The following is a 13,578-nucleotide window of genomic DNA, read 5'->3' as shown; positions in this document are numbered from 1 at the left end:
TCCTCCCTAGGGCATTCTTCTTCCAAGGCCCTGATGGCCAATGATGAATGGGTCAGAGACAATGGGACTTCCGAACGTGTACACCCCAGGCGGTAATTCTGGGATTGAGCCCCATCCAGGTACACACCATCAATCAAGAAAGGAATGAATCTGTAACTGCCCAAGAAGTCGCTCCTAAAGTTAGTCCTTCATCCTCCCTTGTGGCTAAAAGGGAGAGTCTGGTTGGACCCCAGGTGATCACAATCTGTGTAACTTTAGGACAGAAAGGTGCTCCCTTCATTGGGGTATTTCTGGAGGAAGTCCAACCACCAGCTTAGATGTGAGTTCATCCTGAGAGCTGTGCCTGGACCACAGCAAACCTGCAATGGCTGTCCTAGTGCAAGTCACTTCTCAGGAATTCACCAGCAGTGGGAAACTCAGAGATAGGCTTCCAAAGGAAACCTGAACTTGAATGAACAAGCCAAAGAATTCTGAATGTTTCACATCAGCTTCTTTGTCAAAGTTTTGGTTCAGGTAAGCTGTCACGCTGTCTTAATTGGTCATGACATGGCTCAAACTCTATGAGGTGGTGTCTGGTTCCATTTCTGTTCCTGCACTTCCTGGCCAACCTTCCAGCAGAGGGCGCTGCTACTGACCAGAGCATGTAGGCACTGGCTAGGAATATCTAGGCAGAGGGATCTTTTCTGCTTAGGCAAGATTAAGGCTAAGTGTGGGTTGATAAAGGGCTTCCCAGGTGGCGCTACTGGTAAAGAACACGCCTGCCAATGCAGGAGACTTAAGGGATGTGGGTTCAATCCCTGGGTCAGAAGGATCCCTTGGAGGAGGGCATGGCAACCCACTCCAGTATTCTTGCCTGGAGAATCCCCATGGACAGAGGAGCCTGGAGGGCTGTAGTCCATAGGGTTGCACAGAGTTGGACATAACTGAAGCGACTTGGCATGCACACAGGATGATAAAATGGGAGCATACAACTTAGAGTGAGCTGGAATTGTTATTTTTTCATTTCTATACAAACTTCTGCATACTTGGTAGATGTGCATTTTATTCTCATAACAATTGTAGCAGTCATTCTGTGTTTCAGGTTGTATCACACAAACTTGTCACAACAGGCACTAAAAATACACAAAAGAAGCAGGAGGTAAAAACAAAGTGGGGGGGGGCAGCGGGGGAGGGGAGGCCGACAGGCACAGGGGGACACAGAGTGCTCTTTGTTTGATCCATCAGCTACAACCTGAATGACTTGCAATGTAATTGCAACTATTCTTTTTAAACCACAGTCCAGAGACTGTGAAAGCACTGTGATCACATCCTGTGATTCAGTAGGACACAGCAGAATCCCGTTTCTGTAACAAGAAATAAGCTTATATTGAGAGAAACCAGCATCACAAAGAAATTCCAAACCTGTGAAGGAACAACTTGCTCTTGGATTGAAAATGTACATAAATGCTCAGGAGTGTGGAGTCTTTCACCAGGGGCTGGTTCCCAGGCCATGTGGCTAGAAGAACTGGAGAACTGGACCCCATGGCACAATATTTTACAGTTGGGCACATGGCACTTGCAGCTTTGATAAAGAAGCCCCTCTCACTGCCTTCTTCAGAACCGAGCTCAGACTTACTGCACTGTCCCAAGTATGAGATGTTACACGTGTATCGTCAGGATCCATGTGAACACAGGCATTTGCTGCACCTTTTTGTCTTAAAGGATGGGCTGTGTTCTGAATGCATTAACATCACGACCTGCTCAATAAGAAATGAACAATGAGATCTCAGCTTCTGTATATTTCTTCCTATTTCCTGTTTTTACATGAAGGGAAAGCATGGACCAGAAGAATTACCTGTGTGTTCTCTAAGACAGTAGAGGGTGGAAAGACCAGCCTATCCACGGGAGACCTCATCCACACAAATCTCAGATTCATCTGACCTCAGTCCACAATGGTGGCCCTTAAATGCTGCTAAGAACAAAGCAAAGATGCTCTTGTAAAGAGTCAACGGAGCCTGTTTGAATGTGTCTTATAGAGCTTGGTGGGAGGTGTTAGGTTAAGATCTTGGTATACCAGAGAATCCTGAAATTTGCTCCCCAGTCTAAGGTCTCTGTTGTCATCTTGTTTGCCTGGTTTGGGCTTTCTCACACACACACACACACTCTGAGTGGCCTTAGGCAGGTTATTTCCCTTCCATGTCCACATTTTCAAAATTAGAACCAGGATTTGAGCCAGATGTTCCCAAGTGCCTCCAGTTCTAGCTTCCAATACATCTACCATTAAAAAAGCAGAGTGGATTCCACTGCTCAGCCTCATGGGTGCTGACACCAGAACAGACCCCCTCCTCCCCGCCTAGACACACCCCCACACCCCAGATGCACCGTCTCATTCCCACCCCCATTCTTGCTTCACATCCCACAATTCGACCAGGAACCTAGCTCATCAGCAAGAAGACCAGGGTCTAATAAACAGTAAAGCAGCTGGAGTTACATCTTCTCTTCAATCTTTATTTGCTACTTCCATTCCTTTATCCCAGCAACGTCAATTGGGGAGGACAGCAGGAAGCCACATTTCAAGTGGCACATGTCAGCTGGCGGGGTGATGGTAAGCCGTGGCCCCCAGAGCATCGCAGACATAACACGGGCATCAGGCCCGGAGCACAGACTGTTCAACCCGAGGGCCTGGGAGGGAAGGCTACCACCCACAGCAGTTCAGCTTGTAAAACACTAAGAACAGTTGCATTCATTGTCTTTTTTTTTTTTTTTTTTTGCTTTAATAATAAAAAAAGAAAACCCAAACTTTCTATAATTTATAAGCTATGTTTTGCTATCTACATTATATATAAAATATAGACTCTGTTTACTTTATAACACACATCTTTTTTCCCTTGATAAATAGCTCTTTAAAATATCTAGTTTACATGCCTTGACTTTTCATAGATAAGTTTTTATACAGATACATACATATATACTCATGTTTGTAAAACACAATAAATACATACTCAACACTGACAACCAAACAGATGCAATTTTGGTTAAAAAATAAAACACAGTAAAAGCACCGGGCAACAAACGGAAAGCCATAATCACTAGAAACTTCTGCCTCCCCTGGGCAAGGCACAGGGCCAGAATACTAAACACGGCTGGATGCCGGACAGAGAAAAGGGCAGCAAAGGAACAGGGTAGGTCGCCAGCTTGGGTTTTGTTTCCCAGCCGCGGACAAGAATTACCAAGCAGTCATCGGGTTTATGGGGAGAAACCTCAGGGCTCCGCCAACAACAACATAGCCCTTGTGATGGCTGCAGGGGACAGCAGAGACCCAGACGGGGAAAGACCGCGGACACCAGGGTTGCTCCGGGGACCCTGTTCACACCACCCCAGCAAGCTTGGCTGCCACGCCAAGCACGGAGCCCCTACACGTGACATGGTCTGGTCATCCCTCTACTCACTATTGCCGTGGACAGACGAGGGCAACGGATTCAAGAGTATTCAGTAGTGCAATGCTGTAGCAGCCTGACTGAGAGCCAGACGCTCGGGTGGCCCTCTCAAGGGCTCCAGCAAATAGGAACAGTGATGTAACAGAGAGAGAGTCAGTAGGCCACCGCCTTCTGCTGCTAAAACTGGTGTGGTCACTCAGGTCCGCGGTGCTTACTGACTTCACCTCCAAACTCTGACGACACCACATCACCTCTGAGAGCAGCACTGAAGGTTTGCACTCCTCTTGGGAGAAGTCCTAAAGGCCAGTTCAGGGTTGTCCCCTCAAACCAGGGGCACTGCCCTGCGCGCTTTTCTGCCGGGGCTGCGGCAGGCTGGGCAGGCGCCTGGGGGCTGCAGAGAAGCATTGTCACATTACCTGTCTTGCTGTCCCCAAAAGGGAACTGAAGTGCAGGGCTCTGAGAGTTGATTTCAAAAAAAGAAACTCTCCAGAGTCGTGGCCTCTGGCCCGTGACCTGCAGGCTTTGGAAGCCTGAAAACGGAGAGATGGTGGTGGAACAGGAGTCCTAAGCTGGTCAAGGCCTAGATCTGGACCCACGGGGTGGGGTCTAGGAGAGAGGGCCTCAGGGACTCTCAGAGGTGAGCATCTGAACGTACATTCCCCATCCTCGCCAGACACAATACAAACTCTAGACCACTGTGCACATTACAGTCACAATGGGAAATTCTAAACAGCTAGTCTTCAGACTACATTTGAGACATAATTTTTTAAGTGAATTCAGCTTAAGAGCTCAGGGAATACAGGCAGCTGCAGGCCCCAGTTCTCACTTCAACTCTTCTACCAACAAGCCCTGGGACCTCGGGCAAGTCACGTCACCGCTGTGGGCCTCCCTCTCCCCACCTGAGAGCTCTGAGATGCTGTGGGAGGCAGGATGGGTCTGAGTCAGAAAACTGGGGTTCCAGTCCTGGCTGAGAAGTGGCATATTCAGTTCCTTTTTTTTTTTTTTTTGCATTACTTAGCCTCTTGGGGTGCTAGAGAAGACTCTTGGGAGTCCCTTGGACAGCAAGGAGATCAACCAGTCGATCCTAAAGGAAATCTACCCCGAATATTCATTGGAAGGACTGGTGCTGAAGCTCCAACACTATGGCCACCTGATGTGAAGAGCTGACTCATTGGATAAGACCCTGATGCTGGGAAAGACTGAGGGCAGAGGAAAAAGGGGGTGACCTGAGGACAAAATGATTGGATGGCATCATCAACTCAACAGACATGAGTTTGAGCAAACTCAGGAAGATAGCTAAGGACAGGGATGCCTGGTGTGCTGCAGTCCATGGGGTTGCAAAGAGTTGGACACGACTTAGCAACTGAATGACAACAACCTCTTGGGGATGCAAAAGGAACTACTGAATATATTGGCTCTGAAGTCCCTTCAGCTGCAGCTGGAGTTACTTTCTCCCCAGGGTACCCTTACCAATGCTGAATTTCCCCCATTCCACCATACCCACCAGGATAAAAGCGATGCAATTAGAAACCTCATCTTTGACCACAGGTCCAATTCAACAGCTGCGGCTATGAGACAAGATCAAGAATTAAGAGAGTCTAAAGGTACAAATGCCATGCACAGCTAACATCCAAGTCAGATGCACTGTCAATGCCCCGCTCCCTGAGAAGAGACATTTTCCTATGTTATTAGGACCAGCGAGAGCACAACCTTGTAACAATCAGCCAACAACTTCTTAAAAATCTCCAGCTCTGCGGTTGGCTGCATCGCCTGCCATCAGAATCAACTTAGGAAGTTGATTTTAAAAGAAGCTGAGTGGTATTTCCAGTTTGGAAGAGGAAGAAAAATCAACTCTTCTATTTGCAGCTCTATAAGGAAACTTCTGGCAGAACAGCAAATGTGACACCCGGCTCCACGGGGAGGTGTTGACAGCCGCAGAGGGGAGCCCCATGCAGGGCAGAGTGTCGAATCACTGTGGCCCCACAGACCCCGACAGGGTTCAACAAGGAGAGCTTTCTTGCCCGGCAAAGAACTGCAGAGAGCACACCTTCCTTCGTGGGAAGCCATGAGGTTTGGAGAAGGAAGGTTTTTGGATTCAGGTGACCCCTCTTGTACTTCACAGTTTTGTGACCCTGGGCAGATGACTCATCCTCTCAGCCTCAATTTTCTTATGTGTAAAATGGGACTAACAATCCCCAAAACTATAGGGTGGTTTTATGGATTAAGTAAGAGGATGTACTTGGCTCAGTTGGCAAAGAATCCACCTGCAATGCAGGTGACCCCGGTTCAATCCCTGGGCCAGGAAGATCCCCTGGAGAAAGGAATGGCAACCCATTCCAGTATTCTTGCTTGGAAAATCCCATGGACAGAGGAGCCTGGTGGGCTACAGTCTACAGGGTTGCAAAAGTTAGATACGACTGAGCAACTAAACCACCACACTTAAAATACCCTAAACACAGCAGATGATCAGGAAATGTGGGCACACAGGGAGGACTGAGATGGCTCTCTGCAGAGGGAAAAAGGGCCTGGAGAACTTCCGCTTCAGCTGGAGTCAGCCAAAACTGCCCTGAGAGGCCCAAGGTGGGCTGAGAAGGCCCTGTGGTCCCCTGCCGCACCTCTCCCAGGGGGGTGAAGAGGAGTCATAGGGGGAGCTGACAGGGGTCACCAGCTCTCCAGGAGAAAACTCAGAGAACCCAAACCTTCCAAATAAGCACAGAGCATTCCTAAACACTTGTGGGCACCAGGTGAGCACCCCTTACACCCTCTCTCAGAATCTGGAACATCTTCTGAGGCCAGCAGTGGTACGAGCCAAACATCCAGTTATCAGAGGCCCCCCAAAACAATTATGGGGACAAACCAGGCGAGTGGGGACTAACTATGATGATCCTGAAATGGAGCCTCCATGATGCTGGACCCTTGAAACACATTCAACAAGGCAGAGAGAGGGGCTGGATGACTCCAGAAGCTTCATCTAAGCTCCAATCCAACCAAGGATACCCAGTCCCCTGAGGGTACTGCTGGGGGTGCTGGGCTGGGACAAAGTCCTAGAGAATGTTGTTGCGAGCTGGAGATTTCAACTTTATATTGTGGCTCCTAATAAAGTCTTTGCAAGTGACAGGACTGGGGCCAAAGGAGCACTAACGAAGCCATGTACTGTAGCTTTTCTATTAACAAAATAAACCACCTAGGCCTTTTCTTCCACCTGTTCCTGCATCTACCTATCACATGCATTTCAGTAGATAAAATTTGAGTACACTTACTATTTTTCATGCTGCTTTTTAAGAATATATATTCTTCCATATACCCCAGCCTCAAATGAGAATTTTTGTTTTAGACACTAAATATTCATCACAGAGCTCAGAGATCTTTGAGGGGGAAAGAACTTCCAAGTATTTAAAGTACAGAAGCAAAATTGAACCCCCAGGAACAGCTCTACTTAGATTATAAATGACTTAGAAAAACGAGACCCATAGGGTCACTAGTTTCCTTTCTTTTCATCCTCGATCCCACCCCTTTGGGCCAACTAGGAAAAAAAAAAATTCTTTCTACTCAGCTTCTACAAAAGCTATTTATCCAGAGAGGAATTTAGAATTTAGGAGAATCTGAACCCCAAAAGTCCATGGCATGGCTTTCCACTCAAACTCTCACTGAAAGACTTCCATGCTACCAAACTTCTAGTTTTGAGCTGTTAGCTACAAAAGCTGGCATGCTGATTCTGTCAATGGAGAAGGAACAAATCGTGTGATGGAGAGTTGTAGCCGACTAACCTTCCCACATGGCAGGAAGGCCCAGGAAACAGGGAAATTCTTTCTAGGAAGATAATTCCTACTCCTCTGTGCTAGAAAATACCAACATTCCCAGGGAATGTTTGGACATGGCGCCACTGCACTCAGGGTCAGTCTGGGATGCATAGCGTATGAGGATGGAGGAGCAACTGATCAGTTAGTTCATTTTGAGACTTTGCCTGCTCAGAGCGTGGGGTGCACTCTCAGCCCCTTAAATTCCCTTCCAGTTCCACTGTGGGCCATCTGAAAAGACTCCAAATGTTACTTGTGTGCCAAAGACAACAGCGGGTTTCTGTGACTGTGAACAGACTCTGTAGACTTACAAGTAACCCTCTCAACAGCCAACCTCAACAAATATCCTATGTGTGGTGAAGAATTAAGAAAAGGAAACAATAGGATAAGTCCTCATTTTCAAAATGTATTTGACTTAAGCTTTCTTTCAAGACCAGGTCTGAATTCCCAAGAGGGATTTTAGTGACAATGGTGGTAGAGAGCATTTATAAACGTGTGTGTGTGTCTGTCTGTCTCTGGTCGTTCCCTCTGGCACCGCCTGCTCCAAGCCTGCAGTTTGCCATCTCCAGTAAAAGCTCAGTAAGCAGAGGGCGTTAAGAGGGATAGGAGACCAGGGGAGGGAGAAGATGTTTTCTCCTACATTAGCTTTCTCAAGCCTAAGCAAACTATACACCTCAGAGGGTTCTAAACCCCATTTAGAAATACTGAATATAATGTTCCTTATTGTCCTTTTGTTTTAATACCTAGTCAGAAGTTTTCACTTTTTTGATGCAAGAGAACAAAGGTCCAAATAAGGAAAAGAGCCTTGACATTTTTCTCCCCCAAAGGGAAGACGATTATATCTGTGTGAACCTGAAGGCTTCCCTTTTAAAATCCACAAAGTGGGGGACTCTCCTAGGAGCCCTTCCCCAGCTTGCCAGGAGAGACAGGTGCAGGGCTGGCTCACTTTCCCTTCTGATGGGGACTTGCCCCTGCGAGCCTGGGGCTCACGGCTGCCCCGGGGCCTGGACAACAGCCCAGGAGCCTGTGGTCAAACCCACACCTCCGTCCTGCTGTCTCCTCGGTCCCTGAAAGGACCATGTCAATACTGCATCAGAAATAGTTACAAGGTGACTCCTTGTGGGCTTTTAATCCTGACACATGCAAAGGGAAATTTTCTTCTCTGCCTTGTCTATTTCAGTGCCCTTGCCCTCACCTTTTGGCTCCAGGGAAGCGATTCTCGGCTGGCCCTTCCCCGCACTCCTTGACCTGGCCTCAGGCCAGGAAAAGGGCAATAAGTCAATTAGGAAGACACCGCCTCCCTCCAGCTTCGGGGGCCCAACCTTCAAGAAAGCTGTATACTTTGCTACCAAGTACTTTATCCCCCGTAGACCCTGTAAGTGGCTTCCTGGAATCTGAACTTTCTCTTTAGCCACCGATCCCCGCCTCTCCCCAGACCAAGAGGCTGGCGCGGCCACCTAACAATGCACCTTCTCCTGCCCGCTGTGCTCGCCTGTTGGATTCAGGGGCCCTGACTGCACAGGGGCATTTGGCTTGCAAAGAAGGCCAAGACGGGGTTGGGGGGCGGGGGTCGGGGGATGGTGGCGCGATGGATGTGGTGCGGAGGCCAGCCATCCCTCCCGGCTGCTCACAGTTGAAGGGCAGGGAGAGGCAGCCTCCCAACTCAGTCTCGATTGGGGCCCCTCATCCCGGTAGGGCCTCGGCCTCCCGGACCCCATTCCCACACACTGCCCCTTTCCACTTCCCGGCCCCCAGACTCCTTGAGGCTACCTCTCCCTTCCCCCAACCCCCACCCCTCAGCCTGTTCCCCACCCCCATCCTCTGGCTGGAGGCCTGGGTCACGCCGGGTCCCCAGTCCGGGTACCCCCAGTCCGGGTTCCCCTAGTCCGGGTTCCCCTAGTCCGGGTTCCCCCAGTCCGGGCTAGCAGTACAGGGACATCCTGCTGCGCCGCATGGCCTCGCTGATCAGGTAGGCAGGGCTCAGCTCGGGCTCCTCGGTCATCACCGCGATGTTCTGCCACTCGCCCGTCTGGCTGGACCGTTTGATGGTGTCCACCACGCACAGGGCATACAGGCAGTCGTCGAAGGTGGCAGCCATGGTGAGCGGCCGTCCGTCCCACGTGCGCCGATCGTCCTGGTCCTGGAAGGCTTGGCGCACGGCCTGCATCATCTTGATGGTGCCGCGCAGGTAGGGTGAGGGGATGTCGCTGAAGGCCTTCTCGGGCAGCAAGGAGTTGCTGACCGGCGTGGCGTCCTGTACCAGCAGCTCCTGCTCCGGGGCGCTGTTGCGCTGGCCGTACAGGTCCGTGCCCACGGCCAGGAGGCGCCCGGCCGAGCCCACCACGGTCACGTCCTGCTTGAACTCGCCGGGCACGTTGAAGTTGAGGGTGACGGTACAGCACACCCCGCCCTCCAGCACCATCTGGAAGGTGCAGAAGTCGTCGCTGGTGATCTGGCGGATGCCCTTAATGTGGTCGGTCTGCTTCACAAAGGTCTTGAGCAGCCCGTGGACCTTGACGGCCTTCTGACCGGTGAGGAAGGTCAGCAGGTCGATGATGTAGGTGCCCACCGAGTGCAGCCCGCCACCGCCCATCAGGTCGTCGCAGCTCCAGTTGTACTTCTTGCCCAGCAGGCTGCCGCTGTGCACCTGCACCTCGCACACCAGCAGCTCGCCCACGTAGCCCTCCTCGATGAGCTGCTTCATGCGCACGAAGGCCGGCAGGAAGCGCAGCACGTTGCCCATGACGCTCATGAGCTTCGGGTAGTAGTGGGCGGCCGACATCATGCGGAAGGCGTCCAGCGGCGTGGCCGCGCGGTCGCAGATGACGTTCTTGCCGATGCCTGCAAGGGAGGACAAACAGCACATCAGGACGCTGGCGCCGAGCGGCAGACAGGGGGCGCTGTGGCCTCTACCCCCACCCCCCACCGCCAACCCCCTCTTCCCCCCCAACCCACCCCCCCCCCCCCCCCGCCGCCCCATCCCTGGTCATGAACCAGGAAGCCAATGGGACTACTCTTTTTTTTTTTTTTTTGGTAGTTGCTACTGTGTGTGCACACTTAGTTGCCCAGTCGTGTCTGGCTCTTTGCCACCCTATGGACTGTAGCCCGCCAGGCTCCTCTGTCCATGGAATTCTCCAGGCAAATATACTGGAGTGGGTTGCTATCCTCTCCTCCAGGGGAATCTTCCTGACCCAGGGATCGGGCCCAGGTCTCCCGCATTGCAGGCGTATGCTTTACCGTCTGGGCCACCAGGGAAGCCCAAGAATACTGGAGTGGGTAGCCTATCCCTTCTCCAGGGGATCTTCCCCACCCAGGAATCCAACTGGGGTCTCCTGCATTGCAGGCAGATTCTTTACCAGCTGAGCTACTATTATCCTTTTTAAAAATTTATCTTTTAAAATTTTTATTATTTTTAATTGGCGGAGAATTGCTTTACAGCAGTTGTGTTGGTTTCTGCCAAATATCAACACGAATCAGCCGTAGGTATACATATGTCCCCTCCCTCTTGAACCTCCCTCCCACCTCCCACCCCATCCCACCCGCCTAGGTTGACAGAGAGCACTGGGGTTGACCTCCCTGTATGACTAACTACTCTTATTATAATTTTAAAAAATCTTATTACACCTTTTATTTATACAAAAATAAGGGGAAAGTTCATAGCAATACAGGCATACCTCAAGAAACAAGAAAAAAGTCAAATAAATAACCTAACCCTACACCTAAAGCAACTAGAAAAGAAAGAAATGAAGAACCCCAGGGTTAGTAGAAGGAAAGAAATCTTAAAAATTAGGGCAGAAATAAATGCAAAAGAAACAAGAGACCATAGCAAAAATCAACAAAGCCAAAAGCTGGTTCTTTGAAAGGATAAATAAAACTGACAAACCATTAGCCAGACTCATCAAGAAACAAAGGGAGAAAAATCAAATCAATAAAATTAGAAATGAAAATGGAGAGATCACAACAGACAACACAGAAATACAAAGGATCATAAGAGACTACTATCAACAATTATATGCCAATAAAATGGACAACGTGGAAGAAATGGACAAATTCTTAGAAAAGTACAACTTTCCAAAACTGGACCAGGAAGAAATAGAAAATCTTAACAGACCTATCACAAGCACGGAAATTGAAACTGTAATCAAAAATCTTCCAGTAAACAAAAGCCCATATCCAGACGGCTTCACAGCTGAATTCTACCAAAAATTTAGAGAAGAGCTAACACCTATCCTGCTCAAACTCTTCCAGAAAATTGCAGAGGAAGGTAAACTTCCAAACTCATTCTATGAGGCCACCATCACCCTAATACCAAAACCTGACAAAGATCCCACAAAAAAAGAAAACTACAGGCCAATATCACTGATGAACATAGATGCAAAAATCCTTAACAAAATTCTAGCAATCAGAATCCAACAACACATTAAAAAGATCATATACCATGACCAAGTGGGCTTTATCCCAGGGATGCAAGGATTCTTCAATATCTGCAAATCAGTCAATGTAATACACCACATTAACAAATTGAAAAATAAAAACCATATGATTATCTCAATAGATGCAGAGAAAGCCTTTGACAAAATTCAACATCCATTTATGATAAGAACTCTCCAGAAAGCAGGAATAGAAGGAACATACCTCAACATAATAAAGGCTATATATGACAAACCCACAGCAAACATTATCCTCAATGGTGAAAAATTGAAAGCATTTCCTCTAAAGTCAGGAACAAGACAAGGGTGCCCACTTTCACCATTACTGAATTCAACATAGTTTTGGAAGTTTTGGCCACAGCAATCAGAGCAGAAAAAGAAATAAAAGGAATCCAGATTGGAAAAGAAGAAGTAAAACTCTCACTGTTTGCAGATGACATGATCCTCTACATAGAAAACCCTAAAGACTCCACCAGAAAATTACTAGAACTAATCAATGATTATAGTAAAGTTGCAGGATATATATTTCAGCATTACTTTAAATGTTCAAGTCGAATTACTTTAGTATTAAACTGTCACAACAGACTGGTTCCAAATAGGAAAAGGAGTACGTCAAGGCTGTATATTGTCACCCTGTTTATTTAACTTATACGCAGAGTACATCATGAGAAATGCTGGACTGGAAGAAACACAAGCTGGAGTCAAGATTGCCAGGAGAAATATCAATGACCTCGGATATGCAGATGACACCACCCTTATGGCAGAAAGTGAAGAGGAACTCAAAAGCCTCTTGATGAAAGTGAAAGTGGAGAGTGAAAAAGTTGGCTTAAAGCTCAACATTCAGAAAACGAAGATCATGGCATGCGGTCCCATCACTTCATGGGAAATAGATGGGGAAACAGTGGAAACAGTGTCAGACTTTATTTTTCTGGGCTCCAAAATCACTGCAGATGGTGATTGCAGCCATGAAATTAAAAGACGCTTACTCCTTGGTAGGAAAGTTATGACCAACCTAGATAGCATATTCAAAAGCCAGAGACATTATTTTGCCAACAAAGGTCCGTCTAATCAAGGCTATGGTTTTTCCTGTGGTCATGTATGGATGTGAGAGTTGGACTGTGAAGAAGGCTGAGTGCCGAAGAATTGATGCTTTTGAACTGTGGTGTTGGAGAAGACTCTTGAGAGTCCCTTGGACTGCAAGGAGATCCAACCAGTCCATTCTGAAGGAGATCAGCCCTGGGATTTCTTTGGAAGGAATGATGCTAAAGCTGAGACTCCAGTACTTGGCCACCTCATGTGAAGAGTTGGCTCATTGGAAAAGACTCTGATGCTGGGAGGGATTGGGGGCAAGAGGAGAAGGGGATGACAGAGGATGAGATGGCTGGATGACATCACTGACTCGATGGATGTGAGTCTCAGTGAACTCCAGGAGTCGGTGATGGACAGGGAGGCCTGGCGTGCTGCGATTCATGGGGTTGCAAAGAGTCGGACACGACTAAGCAACTGAACTGATCTGATCACAGTGATTTAAATATTAAGATTTATTTTCATACATTTAACTAGCCTATATTTTACAAATATTTTTAAATGTTTGCCAATATCAGGTGTTTTACTTAATATTTTATTTATATTAATCTGTAACATTTCATATATAGTTTTATTTGTAAAATTAAAATATTAAATATAAAATGTTCTATTAAAGTACACAATATAGGTTTTACATATCAAATATACTTTGTCAAAAGTTATCTTACATGTGAAATGTTTTACATATTTTTATTTGTAAAATATAATTTTTATTAAAAATATGTGTAGCGAAGAGAATAGTATTTTTATCTGGACAGAACTGGAATAAAGATGAAATCATGGCCAATGTAAGTCTGATAAAGTATGAGGAAGAATTTCTTAATCGCGTACTTCAAAAGTCTAAGTTTT

The 13,578-nt window shown here is 47.6% G+C and overlaps 1 protein-coding gene across 2 annotated transcripts in view; it reads right to left on the bottom strand.

The window, feature by feature from the left end:
• Nucleotides 1–2,466: 2,466 nt before the first annotated feature.
• GFOD1 (Gfo/Idh/MocA-like oxidoreductase domain containing 1) overlaps nucleotides 2,467–13,578 on the bottom strand; it is a 103,700-nt gene continuing 92,588 nt past the window's right edge. For both annotated transcript variants that reach the window (XM_070778375.1, XM_070778376.1), the window contains exon 2: nucleotides 2,467–10,054. In XM_070778375.1, coding sequence (XP_070634476.1) covers nucleotides 9,135–10,054 — 920 coding nt within the window. In that variant the 3' untranslated portion in view covers nucleotides 2,467–9,134. The remainder of the gene's footprint in view (nucleotides 10,055–13,578) is intronic.

Source organism: Bos indicus, chromosome 23, assembly GCF_029378745.1.
Source record: "Bos indicus isolate NIAB-ARS_2022 breed Sahiwal x Tharparkar chromosome 23, NIAB-ARS_B.indTharparkar_mat_pri_1.0, whole genome shotgun sequence".
NCBI classification, from domain to species: domain Eukaryota; kingdom Metazoa; phylum Chordata; class Mammalia; order Artiodactyla; family Bovidae; genus Bos; species Bos indicus.
The sequence above is the reverse complement of the archived record's forward strand: the minus strand, read 5'-3'. Positions and strand labels throughout refer to the sequence as shown.